The 20181-nt window shown below is 38.3% G+C and overlaps 1 protein-coding gene across 2 annotated transcripts in view; it reads left to right on the forward strand.

The window, feature by feature from the left end:
- Positions 1–18517, forward strand: part of PPIG (peptidylprolyl isomerase G) — a 31529-nt gene extending 13012 nt beyond the window's left edge. For both annotated transcript variants that reach the window (XM_063341366.1, XM_063341367.1), the window contains exons 6-13: positions 1242–1329; positions 2636–2665; positions 2756–2895; positions 10782–10986; positions 12048–12215; positions 12742–12826; positions 13674–13810; positions 14116–18517. In XM_063341366.1, coding sequence (XP_063197436.1) covers positions 1242–1329; positions 2636–2665; positions 2756–2895; positions 10782–10986; positions 12048–12215; positions 12742–12826; positions 13674–13810; positions 14116–15235 — 1973 coding nt within the window. In that variant the 3' untranslated portion in view covers positions 15236–18517. The remainder of the gene's footprint in view (positions 1–1241; positions 1330–2635; positions 2666–2755; positions 2896–10781; positions 10987–12047; positions 12216–12741; positions 12827–13673; positions 13811–14115) is intronic.
- The last annotated feature ends 1664 nt before the right edge of the window (positions 18518–20181 follow it).

Below are 20181 nucleotides of genomic sequence, written 5' to 3' on the forward strand. Positions count from 1 at the left end.
CCAGAAGAGGGAGGAGGTCTTACCTTGCACTGACTCGCATTCAGATCAAACTTTCAGCAGATTGAGCTTGCCAAAATGCCCAAAGACTGTTGCAGCAAGAAAAAAATGTATTTATTTCCATATTAGTGAGTGGACCCAATTCAGTAATTTGGCACGCATACAAACCAACACAAATGAGTAGCTGGGTTTGAGGAAGTGTGTGGTTGGGGGAAATGGAACACAGAACAAAACCTTTACCATACCTTCTGGCAGTTGCAAGTTGGCAGTTCAACTCACCCACAGCATGAAACTGAATTCATGGGAGTTTTTGCTTTTGTGGATCTCTTAACCAGCTCACCATAGGATTAGATTGACACTTGGTGCTATGCCAGATAGCAATTGTACAGCTGGCTGCAGAATGAGTGGGACTGTCCCTTTCACTGCCAGTGACACTGTGTGATGTGAAACCACAGCCTTACATACAGCATGCTTTTCTTCTTTGTTAATGCTTGCTCCTGCCGTCTGCATCTAAACAATATTGAGCAAATTTCCTCTGGCTGAAGAGTTTGGGTCCCCAACAGCCTTTATGCTGTTTTGGGAAAAGAGTGAGATAGGATAATCTCTTATAGATGTCTTAAATGAAGAATAGTGATTACGTTTCACAGTTTCATTGTGATTTAGTTTGAACTGTTACAATTATTTTCTCATCAGAAGTAGGATTCATTCAAGTTAAACTTATATTTTCTTAATGTTCAGTTTGATAAGTTCACCTGGGTGTCTGACAGACAAATGGAAGTTGTTTGTGGTTGCTATCAAACTGGATATCCATGTGTATTAAAAAATAATAAAACAGCAAAACAGTCTGAAAATGAGAGGTTTCTTAATAGTTAGTACACACCTAAAATACTTCTGCTCCAGAAAGACAGTGATCAGTATATGCAGAATGGAAAGAGCAACAACTTAAAATGATGAGGTCTCTGCTAATGTTGGTAGGAAGCAAATCTCATGAACAGCAATACTCAATTTTTTAGGTTTTTTTCAGGCTATAAACCATTAATTCATATTTCTCCTTACTAAATTGCATTGTTTAGAATGGAAGGAATAACATAGTAAACGAATAGCTATTATTTTGAATCTATTTTTATACAACTTTCTACTGAAATGACTACCAGATTTATTTAATAAAGATGAGTTTACTTAGATTGTAGTATTTATCTAAGCATATGTAGTATATTTGAAGTAACTGAAAACATTTTCTTTAGATGAAAGCTTTGCTGTAAAGCACAACAAAGAATTTCTCCTCTCAATGGCCAACCGAGGGAAAGATACAAATGGTTCACAGTTCTTTATGTAAGTATTGTGCTATCCTGAAATGTGTTCATTGGTTGCCATTTGTAAGCTCTAAAAGTAATCCTTTTAAATATTGAAGACTAGCTCCTGTGCAGACCCAAAGTTGGTGGTTTTTCCCAAAGTTGCATGAAAGTAGCCATTTTCCTAATGCACTAGCCAGCCCAGCCCAAACCATGACAGCTGTTTAAGGAGCCTGACTATTTTATCACTTTTGTGTTTAGTGCTTATTGTCTGTGCAGAAGAGCTTTTGGTAGTTTTTGGTAGCTGTGTTCTAACCTGGGCAATACAGCAAACCTCTTAGTTCCTTGTAGGACTCTTATCACTTTATTCTAGTAAGTGTTGTCTGGAAGGAAGCAAAACAGCTCTGGGGGATCTCAAAAGTAGTAGAGGGGGTTTCTTCTCTCACAAAACAACTTTTCAATGTAGTCTTATTTGCAGTTAAAACTTAAATTCTTAAAATACATTGCAGTAGGCTCTTCTTAAATTGAATTTATCTACAGAGAACATTATTGAAATACATCACTTCCATATTTCATGCCCTTAATTAACATGGTGAGTTGTGGATGTCACTTACCATTAGATCCTTATTTGGGGATTTTTGACTGATCATTACTGTAATTTTTCCAGTTTTTTACTTCTGCCATGGCTGACATCTGTATGCCTTAGTAATGCTAGTGTAGGGGAAACTGAAAGAAAGTCAGATCTACTTCTTTGTGAAATAATCTGTACGTGCAGGTATTTTTTTTTTTTCTTCCTTTGATTTGTGTCTATTTTCTTTCTATACATAGAAGGTTATTTGCAGTTTTCCTGCTCTGAGACAGTTGCCTTAATTTTTGTATCTGTTCCTGGTAATATTTATATAATTTAATAAATAGAATACTTACGTCCTATATGAGGATGCCATCTAAAAATTCATGTGCGCTTCATTTGTTCAGTAAAATGTGATAATCAAAGTAATGAATTGAATAGGTAGTTGTCATGGTTCGGGTGCCAGGAGGAGCCGTGCTTACCGGTACTGGGCTGGATGTTCAAGGGTAGAAGAGGCTCAGCTGAAAAGTGAAATTACTGAACAGAAAATTGGTTCTGTTTTACCTCAAACCAGGACAGTAGTTTAACGAATAAAACATTAAGTACTTTTATCTGTGCACAAACTTAGAATAATATTTATTAGTTTTATTCAATTTTATTAGTTCACTCAAAATAACTTTCACCTTCATATGTGTATATGACATGCTTCAAATGCTGACTGCTTTCCACTAATACTGACTTTGTTTCTCTCTTTTAAATCAAAATCTGGAAACAACAGAACGACTAAACCTACACCTCACTTAGATGGGTAAGCATCTCTTATCTTCTTACATTTATTTGGAAAGTGCCTTGAGAAAATTAAGTACTAAGAATTCTTACTTTTGTTTAAATTCTTCAGACATCATGTTGTTTTTGGACAAGTCATCTCAGGTCAGGAAGTTGTGAGAGAAATAGAAAACCAGAAAACAGATGCATCTAGTAAACCATACGCTGAAGTACGCATACTGAGTTGTGGAGAGTTAATTCCAAAATCCAAAGGTAAAGTTGAACTGTACATTTACATAGACACAAACTATGAGGTAATTTTGCTCATTTTCTTCCCTGTTGGTTTCTTATAAAAATATTTAGAAACTTACTCATGATGAATGGAGGGACGTTTGATGAAAAGGTGAATAACACTGCAGTACAGTTTGTCTTCTAAAAAAACTTAAAAGGTGTTGATGCGTAAGACATAAAAAAATATCATATATGCTTTCTTCAGAGCTTCTCCTGTGTTGGATTTCATTATACTAGCTAAATTTTAGTACAAAGCTGGCAAGCACTTGGCCCTTAGAAAGTAGAGTGCTAAGTTCAGAAGATTGATGGCAGTCTGATTTTATTTGATAACTGCTGCTTTTTTTGCAGGTATTGAACTTAACCTCATGATTCTTTTGGGTAAATCTTCAGAACAGAGTGGAATAGCCCTTTAGCAGATATCCTTTCTAAGTTACTATAAGCTATATTCTTAAACAGGAATATGACAGAACCTGCCTTTCGTTCTGGAAGGGATGCTCTGCATGATCATTCCAGAGCTGAACATGGCATTGGAGATTGGATTCTGCTTCTCTTACAAAATAAAGCTCAATCTAAGATGTTGCTGCCACTCTGGAGAATCTCATTAGAGGAAACACAGGATGCATGTTTGGTAGGAGCTAGGATAGGGATCATCATGCTTTTTCATTCATAGCACCTTCTGCTGATACATACTGTGAAGGGTTGCACTGAGGATATTGAAGCACAAGACAAGAATAATTGTTTCTTTGGCCTAAGGAAAATACAGGCATTCAAACTTGAGCTTCTTAGTTTTTCCTCTGCTTTTTTGATGCAGTTCTGCGTTCACCTGTTGTCATGTCTAGCAGAATGACTTTGGAGTCTGAAGTGATCTCTTCAATACCTCAGAATTCCAAGCGAAGTTATCTTATGGCTCCTGACTTCTGAAAGGTTCTAGAACTTCTTAGATTCGCTCATAAGTCACCCTATGTGTTAGGACATAATTTTGTTTTTCTGGACAGTACTCAGGAGCATGGTATCTGTTAGAAAGTGCATGGGTGGTGTAGATTAGTAAATAAAATGATACAGAATGGGTGAAGCTTGTGGGTGAGATACCTTCTCTGTATATATGTCTTCCTTGGTTTGCTACACTCCTTTTTTTAGTCCAGTGTAGGACACTTGAAATTGAATGGCTAAATGGAAGTTCTGGCACTGAGCAGTCTGATGACTTAAAGCCATTATGCAGGGCTTTAAAGTACTTGTCATCAAAAGAGTGAATAAAATAAATACAAAATGTTTTTTTCCTTTATCATCTTCTAAAAGAGAACATGCTTCTGGAAACATCTGACTGTCTGGTCCTACCCATTTGTCTGTCACCCTGTACCTCTTTGCCTCAGTACTGCTGGGATCCTGGAGACAGTGCTTCCTGTAGATGGTCTGCTGTGCCACGGGGGGAGATCAATGCCAGGGCGATGGGATAGCCCACTCAACTGACTATGAGGCACAGTGCTAGATAATGGTGGGCAGCAGGAGTGTTTGGGGAGCAAGAGGCCTTAGGCACCAGCATTGAGCAGGTGGACGGCAGAGCTGAGGGCAGGGAGATGTGGGCCCTAATGGTCACTATTGCAGAGCTGGCCTGATGAAGGTGCTGCCTGACAGACCATAATGGAGATCCTGGGGAGTGAAGAATCCTGCTATTGAAAGGGAAGGGCTGTCTGTAGGATCTGCAAAGGGAAATCAAGTGCTGCTGTGAGAGACATTAGTATGGCTGGAACTGTTTGCTAAATGCACAGCATGGAACTACTGATGAGCTGTGCTGACCTGAGGCCGTGGAGATAGGAGGAACAGTTTGTCATCACATCAGCGGAAGGAAATTTGCCAAACTGCAGTCCAAACCTGACAGGTGGAGCAGGAGAGGCCCTTGGACCTGTCAATGTATGGAAGAGGCCAGGGAATCCAGATAGGAGGAGCAGTTCCTAGGAGGTGAGCAGTGTCATGGAAGATCATCAACAGAGGGCCATCTAACCGTGGGACTGTTTGTGGCACTTAACTGTGGGAAGCAAAAGGGAACTGATGCTTTGAAATGAGAGGCAGTTACCAGAGGACACTGCTTCTAAGAATTTGCTGGTAAGACAAAAGAATAAGGAGGTTGTCAGTGAGGGAAGTATAATGGCAGATTCAGTGGGAGGGTACATTATGATAGCAAGGGAGGCTTAACTAAAATATTTATTGCATGAGCTTGACTGGTAGGCAACACAAAGGAAGGAATTAGAGAAGTCTTTATGGAATGAAAATAGAACAGATTCTTCTTGGGGTTTAGCAGGGAAGCCAAGATGGCACTAGCAGAAGGAATGACAGTAGAAGTTACGTGCTTAGTATGAATGTTTTTCTCTTAGGTTAAAGTTGAGGAAAGATGATCACGTTTTTGGGTTGTCATGGTGAATACACAGATGAAGTGCTTTATGAAGGAAGTAAATCTGTCTCTTTGTACAGAAGAATTGGATTTATTTAGGGGTGAGTGGATGATGACTGAGCCAAGTTAGCAGATGCTATGTAAATTGAATGATACAGCGATCACAATTATAATATTGCAGAGGCCTAGAGCAGAAGCTTTCACCTGGAATTTGAGAGGACGATCACCTAGAAAAGTGAAGTGTTTGTCATCTTTTCCTTTGGATTTTTTTTTCTTACAGACAAAAGGGAGTTTGATACTAGTTGACAAAATTTTGCACAAGGGGATCTAGTCGAACAAGGCTGGCTGCATTGTTTGAGATCTTGACTTTGGTTAATCAAAGGTATATCTGGCATGTTTTCAGGAATGTGAGACACTGACATACTGATTCAAAAACAAAACCAAAAAAATGAAATGGCTATGTGCATTGGGGACTTTTTAACGAGAGCCTTTAATGAAGATTTCTCATTAAAAGTTTATTTCTAGGGGATTCTGTACACAGCAGTGCTAGGCTTGATTCACGATCTTCATTGATGTTACAGATGCCCCTGTAGAGTCACTGCTCATAAAAGTGTGCTTTCTGCGATTAAGGCAGATTAACAGCTGCCTTCATAATTCATCAAAGAGCAATATTGTAATTAGGTCATTCTATCAGTACAATTTCTTCTAAAAAAAAAAAAAGTATCAGTACAAATTATCAAGCACCGATGCAGAGTACAGAGTTACACATCTAGGAATCATGAAATATCTATGGAATAAGAGCCATCTCAGAAAGTGGTGATCCTGGTAAGTCACGTCTTACCTGGACTTGTGATGCCTGTCTCCTCCCTTTTCTCTTTTCTTACCCCTTCAATCCCTAGAGTACTCATTTCTTCTGCAAGCTCGTTACACATCATCGTCAGCCAACTTTTCCAGACTATTATTTTTTTTCCTCCTTTCCCCCCCGCCCTTATTTTTCTTTACCTCTTCCTGTGCTGTTGCAGTTGTGGGGTAGGTGGCTTCTCTACAAAAACGTCTGTGTCCAGAGGCATTCGTGCTACAGGACTCCTCACAGTAACAATGCCGTCTGATCAACAAGAATCAAGCATGGTAGTGTTCCCTAATGCATATGTCTGAGGACTGGATTACTGTGTATAATTTCCGTTCTAAGAAACAGTGGGTCCTTAATCAAGTAGTGAAAGACATAATAGGAACCCATGGCAAATAATTGATGCGAAACACATGCAAAATAGGAGAAAAAGACCTGATACTCTGAACAGCAAGGTGATTAAAGACTGGAAAAAATTATTGGGGAAAATATCTGTCTAAATGTCCTGAAATAAACAAATAATTACCTTACATTAAGTCTTTGAGTGTCACTGCTGTGAATTACAAGATGAGATCATCGGTTCTGACTTTTGTGCTTGAGCTTGCTGCATTCTGTCCAGATCACTTCCTCATTTCAAGTCCAGGAGTCTGATATCACGTGGATAATGTAAGACTTGCTACAGTCCATGGCAAGCTGAGAGTGCTTGGCTGTGCCATGCAGCGTGATCGTGTAGTTCCTGAAGTCTGGCAAATATACTATAGGTCACAGTGAATGGAGTAGGAAGTGATGTATTTATTTCAGATGTGGTCATAAGTTGAAACCTGATCCTGAAGTTAATGAGCTGGGACAGTTGGACTGTAAATAGAAAGCACAAGTTCTTTCTCGCTGACCTTCATGCTGCAGGACTGGTTTCATTTGTTGTTGCGGTCTGTAATTGGCCAGCACCAGGTTGGTTCAGTATTCAAAATAGCATTTGCTGCTGAACGGTCATTTCTGCTGAGGTTTTTCCACGCCGTGTATCTGATGCACTGTTACCTGAATTAAGCCCCAGCTAGCTTGCTGTCATCCAGGTATTTTCTCTTAGCCAATTCTTTTGAAAGCAAGTGTTCTGCATCACTGTGAAGAAGAAATCTTTGACCGCTATATATATCACTGCATTCTGAATGGGAACCTGGGTGTAGGATGCTGGATCGCTACAAAAGGGGTGTTGGCTTACATAGATGATGTAATGCTAGCAGCTAATGCTTTGCTGAAGATAAATAACAATACTACCTTAGCTTTCATTATGGATATTGTCATGAAAACATTGGAACAATGCTGAAGGCTGTTGATAGATCTAGAACATCAACACATCGCAGTCTACAGCCAGAAGGTGTTCTGGGAAAGGCATGGTAGATGAGAAGATGGATCAACAGGAGTAAAATATGACAGCTACATATATTTGAGATTTCACTGTTTTACGTTCAATAACTATATACAGAACAAAAATAATAAGAGGTGATGCTATGAATGAGAGCTTAACTGTTGCTTTTCTGAGAAATGCCGACTCTCTTCTCCATTAGGAACCCATAAGAATTTTTTTTCCCATTGAAATTTTAAGTTGGTAGGAAGCATTAGCTTTGTATTACAAATAATGCATCCCTAAGTATTATATTAAGACTCATCCCCAATACTCATTTTTATTCTCTTCTCTGACCCACGTAGCAAGGAGTTTATATAAGCTTTATTGCTTTTGATGATCCTTGAAAAACTGCTACCTCTCATCATGTAGTTTTGCAAAAATGAGATCAAGTTAGTGTTGAATTTGAGAATTTCCACCTTGAGCTCATGTTATTGCAGTTATGGATACTTACTGCTAACTCGCAAGAGTCCATCAGCTCGCTAATATGTGCTAAGCAGTTGGAGAATCTAATATCGATAATTCTAAAAACTGGTACACTGTTCCATTATATAGCCACTTGTGTTTTCAGAAGGGCAGTTACCAGATCTACTCTTCATAGAAGTGTTTCCTCCACCTCAAGTTCTCTACATGAGTATCACCTTTTCTTTTTTCTTTTTTTTGCCTTCAGGTCTCTAATCTGTTAATATAGAAATAAAAGAATTATTTTTCCAAATAGCTGCGCTCTAGAAGTTGAATAGCTGTTAGTAGATACTTCTTAGTATTCGGTACTGCTGCCACTTTGACTTCTTCTTCTGGACACCTGTAAGTGTAATATATGATCAGAGATAGCTAACAGGGAATTCTGAAGTGGAATTTTTCTCCCCATCCATATGTACAAAATCAAGGGTGTTCATAAGTAAAAAGCTGGTTAATAACCTGTAATTCTTTGAAGTTCTTGGAATCTTTTAGCTTCTGACACTTGAGTTATTGTAATACCCAAGAGGACTTTCTTTCTGTACAGCAAGGACAAAAATTGTCTTAATAGGAAAGTTACCGTAACGTATTTTTATTTTTTACAAGAGTTTCTCTAATTACTTGCCTCAATTATTTTATAACAATGGCTGATATACAATAGTTAAATACAAATTGCATCAACTTGTTGGGCACAAGTGAAAACAAATAGAAGAAATGCTAGGCTAGACTCAACAGTTTAATATCTCTGTCTTTAATAGAAAAGAAAAAAACTTAGGCTATTCAGGGAGACACCTTTATGTTTTCTGCTATTTTAAAACATGGTGTTCTCTGTGTCTGAGAAGTTTCATAATCCTGTCTTTGGTACCTAATGTTTTCCCTTACCTGTTTTGTGCAGAAGAAGAGCAGGGGATGGGAGGTTGCATTTGAACTGCTTGTATGTTGATGTGGGTCAGATAATATCTCTGTAAACCATGAATTTTTTGAATAGAGCAAGCTATTAAAAGCTTTGCAAAATAGGCTAATACTCTCAGCTAGGATTCATATGCAATTTTAAAATTAATTTCTGTCTCTGATCTGAAGCCCGTTCTAAGGTCTTAACAGGTGTTCCCCTAAAACATGGATTGTTTGCTGTGACGAGGAAACAGGCAGTTTGGACATCAGTATTTATTTTGATATATTTTTCTTCTGTTTAACGGTGAAGGTTCTGTTTCTTCTGTCTGTGGCTGTAGTATGTGTAGTGTGTATGTGTAGTGAGTGATGTGTACACTGTGTGTAGTGAATGATGGACTATCTTTGCAATTTGCAATGGCAAAGTAAAATAATATTTGATGTTAATTAGAAGAGTCAACTACAGCAGTCCAAAGACAACCAGTGTGCTCTTCCTGATTTTCTAGATAGAGCTTTTAATTTTCTGGACAATAACCTTATATGAATTTCATAACACATTTGAGGAGTATCCATACCATTCAGCTGTTTTACCTGAAGCGTCATAACTCAGAAGCCTAGACATTCTTTAGTGAAGTTTTTATAGTACATTTTTTATTGTATATTTTTCAAATTAGTGTGATATGAAGAACAACTGAGGGAGCTGGGGTTGTTTAGCCTGGAGAAGAGGAGGCTGAGGGGAGACCTCATCACCCTCTACAACTACCTGAAAGGAGGTTGTAGAGAGATGGGGGCTGACCTCTTCTCCCTGGTGACAAGTGATAGGACGAGAGCAAACGGGTTCAAGTTACGTTAGGGGAGGTTTAGATTGGATATTAGGAAACATTTTTTCACTGAAAGGGTTATTAAACATTGGAATAGGCTGCCCAGGGAGGTGGTGGATTCACCATCCCTGGAGGTGTTTAAAAAAAGGGTAGATGGGGCACTGAGGGACATGGTTTAGAAGTGGCTTTTGTCAGGGTAGGTTAAAGGTTGGACTCGATGATCTTAAAGGTCCCTTCCAAGCTCAGCAATTCTATGACTCTGAAATAATACTTACATCACTTTTAATAGTTTAAATAGGCCTCAGATCAGTTAAAGGGCATAAAAAGATGTGTTTGGGTTTGGGTTATTTCCTATCAGATTAATATCAGATTGCCAGTAAGTTGCTGATTTGCAGCTCTTGCAGCCACACAAGAAATGGTGAAATATGTAATTAAGGACTAGTCTGCTCTTTAGCAAGGTTTCTTTCCATACTAGATGGTTAGCAAGTTATTTGTACCTTTCTGTTAAAAACAAAAAAATCCAAACCAAACAAACAAAAAACTCAAAACCAAAAACCCAAACAACACACAATGAGCTGGAGTATTAGGACTGTTCTCTGAACGTGGTTTTACTTAGCAGGAAGGTTGAGCTAAATTCAATGAGTAAGCAGTTTAGTCTATGTTCTATTTTATATGAAGTCAGGTTAAACCTGAAGCCAAAGAATTTTATTTTATTATAAACACTTTCTAAATAAATTTTAAATAATTCTTCATATGTAGTTTATGTTTTATAAAACATCATCTGAAAATTTACATGGTTCTACAAGTTTTTGACAGTATAAATTTGATACTTTAGAGCTTTGTAAATACAAAATGTTGGAAATTTCTTACATATTTCTAGATATAGCCTTTATTGTACTTGGGAGAAACAGTGTTTTCTCCAAAATTTCAATTTGTTCTGAAGTATTTTGATGAAGTAGTCTCATGACACAGTTACAGGAAGCTCAGGCAGGTACTAGATAAGTTGATTTTTCTGAGGTTTATTTAGAAGTGTTTGATATTAAAATGTGTCTTTGCTATTCTGACTTAAAGCCAAGAAAGAAGAGAAGAAAAGACATAAATCGTCTTCCTCATCCAGTGACTCGGAAAGTTCAAGTGATTCAGAATCATCTTCTGATTCATCATCGGATTCTGAGAGTGCTTCGGAGGAGAAATCTAAAAAACGAAAAAAGAAACACAAGAAAAATTCCAAGAAACATAAGAAAGAAAAGAAAAAGAGAAAGAAAAGCAAGAAAAGGTCAATTTTGAGATTTGTTTTGTTGCATGTACACCGTACAGTACTGTTTTCTTGTCCTATAACTACAGAATAGTATTCTATAACCAGTGAAGTAGGTATTTTGAAGTCTGGGAGACAATTAGTTTCCATATGCAAGCTTAAATTTTTCTGATATGGTGGCAAAGGGCATGTGCATATCCATGTATGTGTCCATGTGCACACGTGCTGCAGCTTGTAACGGAGTGAAGGAAGGGACTAAGACTTACATATATTTGGCTTGAAAAGTTGCAGGAGTGCTTGGTTTGAAATGGGTGGTGGTAGCTTGTTTCCCTACATTGACTTCTGTGCAATTCAATTTAAATTATGTGCAGTGGGACTTACGAGAACGTAGTATGTAGGAATAAAAGCAAAACTAAACAAAAAAATTAATAAATTAATATATTTAACATTATTTCTGTCTGATATACCAAAAGTCTTGCAGTTTCACTGGAATAAAACTCAAAACTTGCTTCTGAAAATGTTATTTCTAATCCAATAGTTTTGCTTATAGCTCAATGTGAGATGTAAGTGTCAGTGCAAGTCACATTTTTCTAAGCTAGCAGTAAAATGTAAGAAATGTTCACTTAAGGCAATGCTGCCTAAGCATTGTTTCTGTGGGACTAAGCCCATTTCACACGAGTTTGTTTATACCAACTGCTTGGAATTATGATAGTTTGTAGCCAGTTATATCCGCTAGTGTAAAATCTGAATTTAACCCTTATGATAGTGTTTTTCAAAAGAATTTAAAAAAAAAAAAAAAAGCTGTATCTAAGTAGAGAGTAAATGTATGTTCAGTGTTGCACCATTGGAATTCATAGATAAAAAATGTTGGTCAGAAATCTACTACAGTTGGACATTTTCCAAAGGTATCTTTGCAATATCTTTGGGAAAGAAAAGTCTCTTCTGAAATAGCTCTGTTTCCTGAGTGTCTTGTGATATCGTGTATTGAATTAAGAGAATTTCTGAATTACTTAGATTGAAAGGTCTTCTCTCATCCAAATAACTCACCTTAAGTATAAATATTTTTTTAATACAAAATAAAGCTCATCCAGTGAAAGTGAAGATGAAAACCCTGAAGCACAGCCTTTATCTACTGTCCGTCCTGAAGAAATTCCTCCTGTACCTGAAAACCGGTTCCTGATGAGGAAAAGTCCTCCTAAAGTAGATGAGAAAGAGAAAGAAAGGAAAAGCAGAGAGAAGGAAAGAGAAAGGTACTATCTGTCTTGAGTCTGACTGCGTGCTGACAGTGGTATGGTCACCTTACTGTTTTAGGACTCTAATATTAAATGAGCCCTTTCCCTATTAAACAGTTCCATATTGTGAGCACTGCTGGATGAAAAATGAATTTTTCAATTTATTGGTAAGTGTTGTCTTTGTCCTAGAACAAAGGCTTAGTCTTTGAAAATGGTTTTAGTGAGTGAAAAATTTAAAATGAGTGATTCGAGAAAAAGAAAGTAAAATGCAGTGCAGTTTCATTTAGAATTTATTGCAGCTGTCCAGTCTGCATCGAGAACTTATTCTTCATTCAAAAATGGGAAAACCTGGAAATCTTGTAAAATACTTTGTGGTCACAGAATCTGAAGTTTTTACAGTGTGGTTGTTACTGTCTGCACTGACAATAAAAAATAAATGTGTTTTCATTTAGTTTAATTTCTGAAGAGTTTTAAAATTGGTTTTATTTTGTCTTTCCTTCTTTCTCTGATGTTATACATATCACTTTTTAAAAATTATTTTCAGCAATCTATCAAATTCACAGTCAACTTACCAGAGGAGGCTGTTAGTGACCAGATCTGGAAGGAAAATAAAAGGAAGAGGACCAAGGGTAAATATTTACAATCTGTTCTCCAAAATAAACAAGGTGGTAGCACAGTCTTACTGCTGGTGTTACTCACCATTTTCATTAGGATGGTTGATTTTTATTGTTATTTTTAAAAAGGCAGGATTTATGGTGCATCGTAATTGATTTGGGGACTGAGGTTTCAAGGAAAATTAAATTAATTTCCTGTTTGCATACTGAGTTTATTTTGCAGAGGAGGGGGAGAAAAAACAAAAAATGCTTTCTTTGTGTTACTGTAGTATTCTGTGAGTCAGTGAATGGAATTAGCTCAAAAAGGGTTCTAGTGAACACCAGAATCAGGACGACATCAGTGCCGGAAATGTGGGGAAGAGACCTCTCCTTTTTGGCAGGGGAGAGCTGTCAGATTGGTTCTTCTGATTTTCTGAAACCGTATGCTATGCACAGCTTGTGGCACATGTTTTTTGGTAACAGAAGTCTCTATCCCTCAAATTTTTAGTAAAAACCTTAAAGAAAAAGTGCGTTTCTGTGTTGCTTGTCAAAGCTAAGAAGAATTTTCATTGTGAGAAAAGTGAGTTGCATTTGTGCTAATTAAAAGCAACAGGAGAATACCTCTTAGCAGAGTACAAAAATCCTGAAATAGAAGTTATCTTAAAAATAGTTATTTGATCAGGTATTTTGTATTCCTGCATTAGCTGAACGTCAGATATATTTTTCAGTAAGTTAATAACTTGTCAGTGTAACCTCGGTATATACATGTGAAGTGTCATGTTAGGTGCTGTGTAGAATCCACCAGCAGGGATAAAAATCTTGCTTGGCTATCGCAGCATATGAAATTCAAAATTACGCCCAATTTTCTCTTTTTCCCTTCAAGCGTTATCGGACACCTTCCAGATCCAGGTCAAGAGATCGATTCCGACGCAGTGAAACTCCTCCACATTGGAGGCAAGAAATGCAAAGGGCTCAAAGAATGAGAGTGTCTAGTGGAGAACGGTGGATAAAAGGGGACAAGTAAGATTATTTCTCTCCGGAGCGTATGCATTGAAATTTTTTTTTTATATATATATATATATAAAAAGTAATACCTGTCATCTTAGATATTCAATTACAGTAACTTCCAAAAAACCAGGGTACTGACGTGGTTATCCCATTACTTAACTGTGTGTGATTTTAATCATGCTACTGTAAATATATAGTTATTAATATAGACGACCTAATGAGATTTAAGTTTCAGTTGTGAAGCTGTCTCACTTCTGACTTTTTCAGAGTGGGGGGGATTCAAAATATTTAAAAAAATATGTCTTTCTCTCTCCAAGGAGTGAAATAAATGAAAACAAGAAAGATAATCAAAAAAGCCCAGGAAGAGGAAAAGAGAGAAAAATATCAGACCACAGACAAGTTTCTGAAAGCCCAAGCAGAAGAGGGGAAAAGGAGAAGAAAAAAGATCACAAATCCAGCAGTAAAGACAGGGAGACAAGAAGGAATTCAGAAAAAGACGACAAGCATAACAAAAGCAAGGCCAAGAGAAGAGCTAAATCTAGAAGCCATAGTAAAAGCCGAGAGAAATCAAAAAGTAAAGAGAGAGACTCTAAGCACAGTAGACATGATGAAAAGAGGGTAAGATCAAGAAGCAAAGAGAGAGACCACGAGAAGGGTAGAGAAAAAGAAAAGCGCTATGATTCTAGAGGGAGAGATAAAGAAAGAAGTAGGAGCAAGGAGAGAAGTAAAAGGGCAGGCTCAAGGAGTAATGAACAAGACCATAGGAAGAGTAAAGACAGGGAGAAACGCAAGTCACGAAGCAAAGAGCGTGAGCATGCTCGAGGAAAACATAGTTCCAGCAGTAGAACAAGGGATCGAAGCAAAAGCCGAGATAGGGGTAGGAGAGGAAGATCGAGAAGCAGAGACAGAGACCGCAGTAGAAGTAAAGACTATTCGAGGAATAGAGATAGAGAAACAAGAAGACGAGGAAGATCGAGAAGCAGAGAAAGGAGAGGTACACCAGATAAATACAGAGGAAGAGAAAATAGGAGGAGGAGAGAATCCAGGAGCTCGGAGAGGGAGGAGAGTCAAAGCAGAAACAGAGAGAGGTATTCAAATAGAGAAAGTAGAAGCTCATATAAGAGGAACGATACAGAAAGCCAAAGGAAGAGGCGTTCAAAAAGCCGTGAAAGTAGCAGTCCTGAATCCAGTAAAGATAAGAAGTCTAGTAGAGATCAGGATAGGAGTCCAGACTCAAAAAAGAGAACAAGTAGCAAAGAGAGAGAATCAAAAAAATCATATTCACGCAGCAGTAAAGAAAAGGAAAAGACCAGATCCTCAGCAGAAAAAGAAATAAACCAAAAATCAAAGAGTCAGGAGAGAGATCATGCCCCTAGTAAGGATAAAAAGTCTGATCATGAAACAAGTCCTGGAACAGATGACGACAGGCACGGATGAGTTTGTGGACTTAATGTTTCCGTTGTCTCAAAGTTTTAGAGACATTTTGGGGAACGCCTTTTTTTAAGATGTGGACTTCAGTTTGGTCTTTTGATAATCTAAAACCTGGATCATTTGTACTGCTAAAGTTTTAATAAACTTGAAATGAAAACCGAATTATACGTGTAATACGGTGTGCTGTGTTTTAAGTATTTCATTGGTTTCTGTATCCTTGTGTGTTGGCAGCTAGAAAGATAACTTCTGTGCCGCATTTATTTTTTACCTGATGAACTTAGTTTAGTGCAAATAACAGCTGCCTGGGAAGAAGCTTGTTTCGTGTGCAAGGAAGAAGCTGCAAGTATGCCACATGTCATCCTAAGGCTAGGAGAATGGTGCAGGGTGGCCGTCGTTCCTGTGTCGCCACATCATCATTTCAGTAGGTATAAGTCCTAAGGAAATTAATTTATAGAGGAAAATTACGGGGCGTTTTTGTAATCACAATGTGAATTATTTGAAGTAAATCTTCACTGTTTGTGCTTCTGTCACTGCCAAGAGTAGGATTCATTCATGCTGTAAGGCAGTCGTCTGTGTTTGGGAGTTATTTCTTTGTCCCCCAAAAAAATTTTTTTGAAGTGCTTATCAGTGTAATTTTTTTTTCCTTGCAACCTCCTTTTTCTGTTCCATGTTGTCATGTTTGTCTACTGCAGAAAATTCAGCTTGGATGCTTCAGACTACCCTGCCTCAGTTGCCAGTCAATGGATGCACAGAGATGAAACAGATTACCAGAACTCACAGTGGGCGGCAGAGTGAGGAACCAGGAAATCCTTTCTGCTCTTCCTGCTTCTTAGCAGCCTATGAGAAAACTATCGCAGCGCTGCGGGTTTTGGGGTAGTTGAAGCAGAATTCCAAGTAATGTTGTAAGATGGGTTCTTAATTTTTTTTAAAAACGAAAATTTTGCTTTCCTCCCTGTGTCCCCTCACTCTAAAGGCTGTGCTATGAATTCCTCCTCATTCTCTACTATGTGCGTATCTTCCTCAAACCAATTCCCTCCCTCTTCTGCTTTCCTCTCCTGCCTCTAGGCCCCCCCACCTCTGTTTCTCTCTCACCTCCACACCTTCCTATGGGAGAGAAGGAGGGTGGCTTGTGTCGCTGCCGGAGCGCTCACACGTGTGCCATCACCAAAGAGCCGCCCTTACGTGAACTATTCCCACCAAAGGCTGGCAAACCTTGAAATTCCTGAAGAGAAGTAACAAGCATTAATGGGAAGTTGTGTCAAAGTGAAACAATGTTTTAATTGTTTGTGTGTTTGTTTATTTTTGGCAGATCTTTTAAGTGTATGACATAGCTTGTTCTTACTGTCTTTGTTACGAGTTTGTCAACATTTTTGCTGTATAACCCAGTGATCAGTGTGTGTCTACGGCAGATGAGCAGGACTGCTGAGACTTGGCTTGGCATTGTGAGCCAGGCAGTTGTTACTCTGAAGGAAAGTGACTAGTTATGCATTGAAAGCAAAAGAAAATATAGGAATTGTGAACAACATAAGCGACCTTTTTACAGGAAGAAAACTAGAATTATGTAGTGTTACTTTTTAGCAGAACAGTTAGCGGAGCCACTTTGGCTGTCAACTTTACTTTTCCCATGTTTTAGTATGAATTTGGGGTTGCAGTGGTCATTCTATGCAGAATGTGTAAAAATACTTCCTGAGCCCATGTGTGGGTGGATGATACAGATGGTGTAAGAGTTTATAGGAGAGACCTGAAGGCCTGTCTAGCAGACCTGTCCTGTGTGAAGCCACTCTGGACTCTGTATGGCTTTGGAGAAGTTGTAGTCCTATTTTGGGGGACCGTAGGAAGAAAAAGCGAGGAAGTTAGGCTTAAGAGAAACGTATGGCAGCTCAGACAAAGGCTTCTTTGGTGCATTTGTACTGTGCTAGGCATGCCGCGTGCCTCAGAATCTCATTTAAAAACTTTGCAGTGTTCTTTTGCTATTTTTTACAGAGCTGACACAAGCAAACTATTGCTGAAGAAATATGTTTGCGCTACTGACAATATTCTTGCCATACCACTGAAGCTCATATAAGCATGCAAACAAACAAAAAAAATCCCTCAACTATTTTGACCCTGCTGTAGAAGACGGTGAAAAAAATGCAAACAGTCAGCAATAAGGCAATCCATAGGAATGGTTAAAAAACGTTACAAAGTCTTTAATTTAAAATCTCCAAATGGAGATTATCTCCAATTGTAGTTCGCAGTTGTGTGTAACCAGTTATTTCAAAAGACGCGCTTGTATACCCTTTCATATGGAGTTTCTTTTTCTTTGTTACGGTTCAGAAAATTGTTTGTACAAATGAAACGAGCTCTAATTCTTTCATAGCATGTTAACACTCATCTGAGTTGGTGGCATGAAGCTCATCTTCTTGTTTTTAATGTACTTAGTAAGAAGTTGGGTACTTTTAATTGCACATGTGGGATACCCTTGATCTCTTGCTGAGTGCGTGCCTTGCCTGTATACTATTCAATGGTAAATTGTTCTAGTGCCCATCGCTCTGTTTAAACTGAAACAACAATTACAGTCTTGTAGGAGGGAGGATTTGCCAGATCGGTACCTTTCTTTATCAAACCGGAAACTGAGAATGCTGATAAAAATTCAGCAGGACTGAAGCACGGTCCCGTGGACAGCAAGACGTCCCCAAGCGCCAGTGAGCTCTTACGGCTGCTCTTGCTGTCCCGGAACCATTTCTTCCCTCAGTGGCACGGCTTTGCTCTTCCCAGCGTCACAGTAACTGCCCAGTGCTGTACTCCCAGTGTGGCTCAATGCCGTCTTTGCCAGCTGCGTGACAGGTCATTGGCTTTTGGCTTGGAGAACTGAAGTTGAAGGCATATTTCAAAGCAATGCTTAGGTGTACTAGAGGTAACCAAAACAACGCTTACGAGTAGTACGTTTAGAGGACAGCTTTTTATGTCAGTAGCCCAGCGCTGACCTTACTCCTGAGAATTTGTAAACCTTACGACTCAAGGTAAAATGAGGGCAGGGAGGACTGGACTCCCTGGAGACTACACTCTCCCTGGAGACTGGACTTTGTAAGCATACGTTTAAGTGAATGTACAGCTCTGAAACCGTTTCCAAAAGTTAGACGTGCATTCTCTGTTGTATTGACAATAAATACTGACATTTTCCTAATACCACATAGCCTATGTGTACATGGAATGCTGAACTTAGTATTGGCAGCAGCTTTCCAAACTTTATTGGAACTTTACCACTATTTGATGTTGAATTTTCTGGGTACTGCCATCAAGTCAGAAGCACAAATTCTTGGTGAGGGTGGGTGGGTGTAAGGTAAGGTTGTGTAGACACTATTGCCTGTAAAAGATGCGTTGCACTCCGATAATTCTTTGACGTAGCCATAGCGTTTCACTGGTTGGTTTGGGTTTGGTTTGGTTGTTTTTTTTAAAGAAAAGAAAAAAGAAAAAAAAAAGGCCTCCCAAAAAAAAGCTGCACTTAGATTTTAAGCGTTTTTTCTATCCGGTTGTCAAAATTTTAACCTGAAACTTCTCACTTGTTACTGGAAATCCCACACTATGGAATTTTCTTTGTCAGATGCTCTGAAGAACTTGCAATAATTCCCTAACAATGTCTAATTTGTAATCGTGTCAGTCTGGCAAGTGGATTTTAGATTAATGTAAACATAAAAGAAACAGTCCTTTAGCTGCCTTTCCTGGAACTGTTGATTTATTGAAGCAAATAAAGTATTTTTGGACACACTTTCTAGGGGTATAGTAGACTCATTGCTTGTCTGATTGACAAAAACATGTATCCCTGCTTTTAGGACTTTCCTTATAATAGAAAACCAAGAGATCTACGTGCTATGCTTTATCAAAGACCTCTCTTTAAATTGTCTATATATTCTCTCTCTCCAAGACTTGAAGAATGCGTGAGAAAAGGCAGTAGTAGTTTAGCAGCAGCCATGAGGTTTGGGGTTGGTTTTTTTCCTTTTTGTCAACTTAACCTGGAGGATACCAGTGACAAAATTCATCTTCACACTTCTAGAGTCAATGTGATAGAAATGTAAACTGTTACTTGTGCTTTCCTGCTTTTGCCAGAAATAGTAATTTTTCTAATGCAGTATTTAACTAAATTATTCCAGAAAACGCGTATCAAAAAGTCTGTGAACTCTGCATTTTGCAACATTTGCAGTTCCCTAGCATAAAACTTTAGTGCTCTATTTTGTTGCATATGTACTTTTAGTATAATTCTTATTTCTTAGCTTGAATAATTCATGTCATTAGGAACACCGTTCTAACAAAACTTGTGTTGCATAAAAGCAAAAGTACTCACCTGCTTTTTTGTAAAAAAAGCTATCACACCAAAATAATTTTTCTAATTTTAGTATGAAATGTCACAAAAGGAATGGCAGTAATAAAATACGATAAAGGTGGTGAGTTTAGGTGAGTTTACATAAAGGTAAAGGTATATTTCATTAAAGAATTAAATTAGTGTCCTTCCTTAATCATAAAGTCATCGTTCAAATGAACCTAACAGGGTAGTTAACACGGTAAGTTCAGAGGACAGATCTTAAACTGCTAAATATGGTTGGTATACAAATTGTATTCATAAAAGTTCTAAAGCATTAAAAGGACTAAATAAACTGAACTATATGCAGCACTGATAGAGTAGAAATTTTGCAACATGCAAAGCACTTGGAAAACTTGCTATTTTTGGCAGGAAGTGAGGCGTCTCTGCAGATGCTGTACATATCCCGGTAACTGTCAGTGTGGGGCTTTAGCGCGCTGGCGTCACTGCTAATGAAAAGGAGGGCTGGGAGGACAGGAAAGGAGTCAGGCCTGTTAGTTTATGATCAGTGGTAAGGAGGAGCTAGCTGGCAACTGGTTTCCTTCACCAGCTAAAAGGACTGTGGTTAATCGTACGGGCAGTATTGTGCGTGTAGCATTTGGAAACCTCAGTCTTT

Source organism: Chroicocephalus ridibundus, chromosome 7 (genome assembly GCF_963924245.1).
Source record: "Chroicocephalus ridibundus chromosome 7, bChrRid1.1, whole genome shotgun sequence".
Classification (NCBI taxonomy): domain Eukaryota; kingdom Metazoa; phylum Chordata; class Aves; order Charadriiformes; family Laridae; genus Chroicocephalus; species Chroicocephalus ridibundus.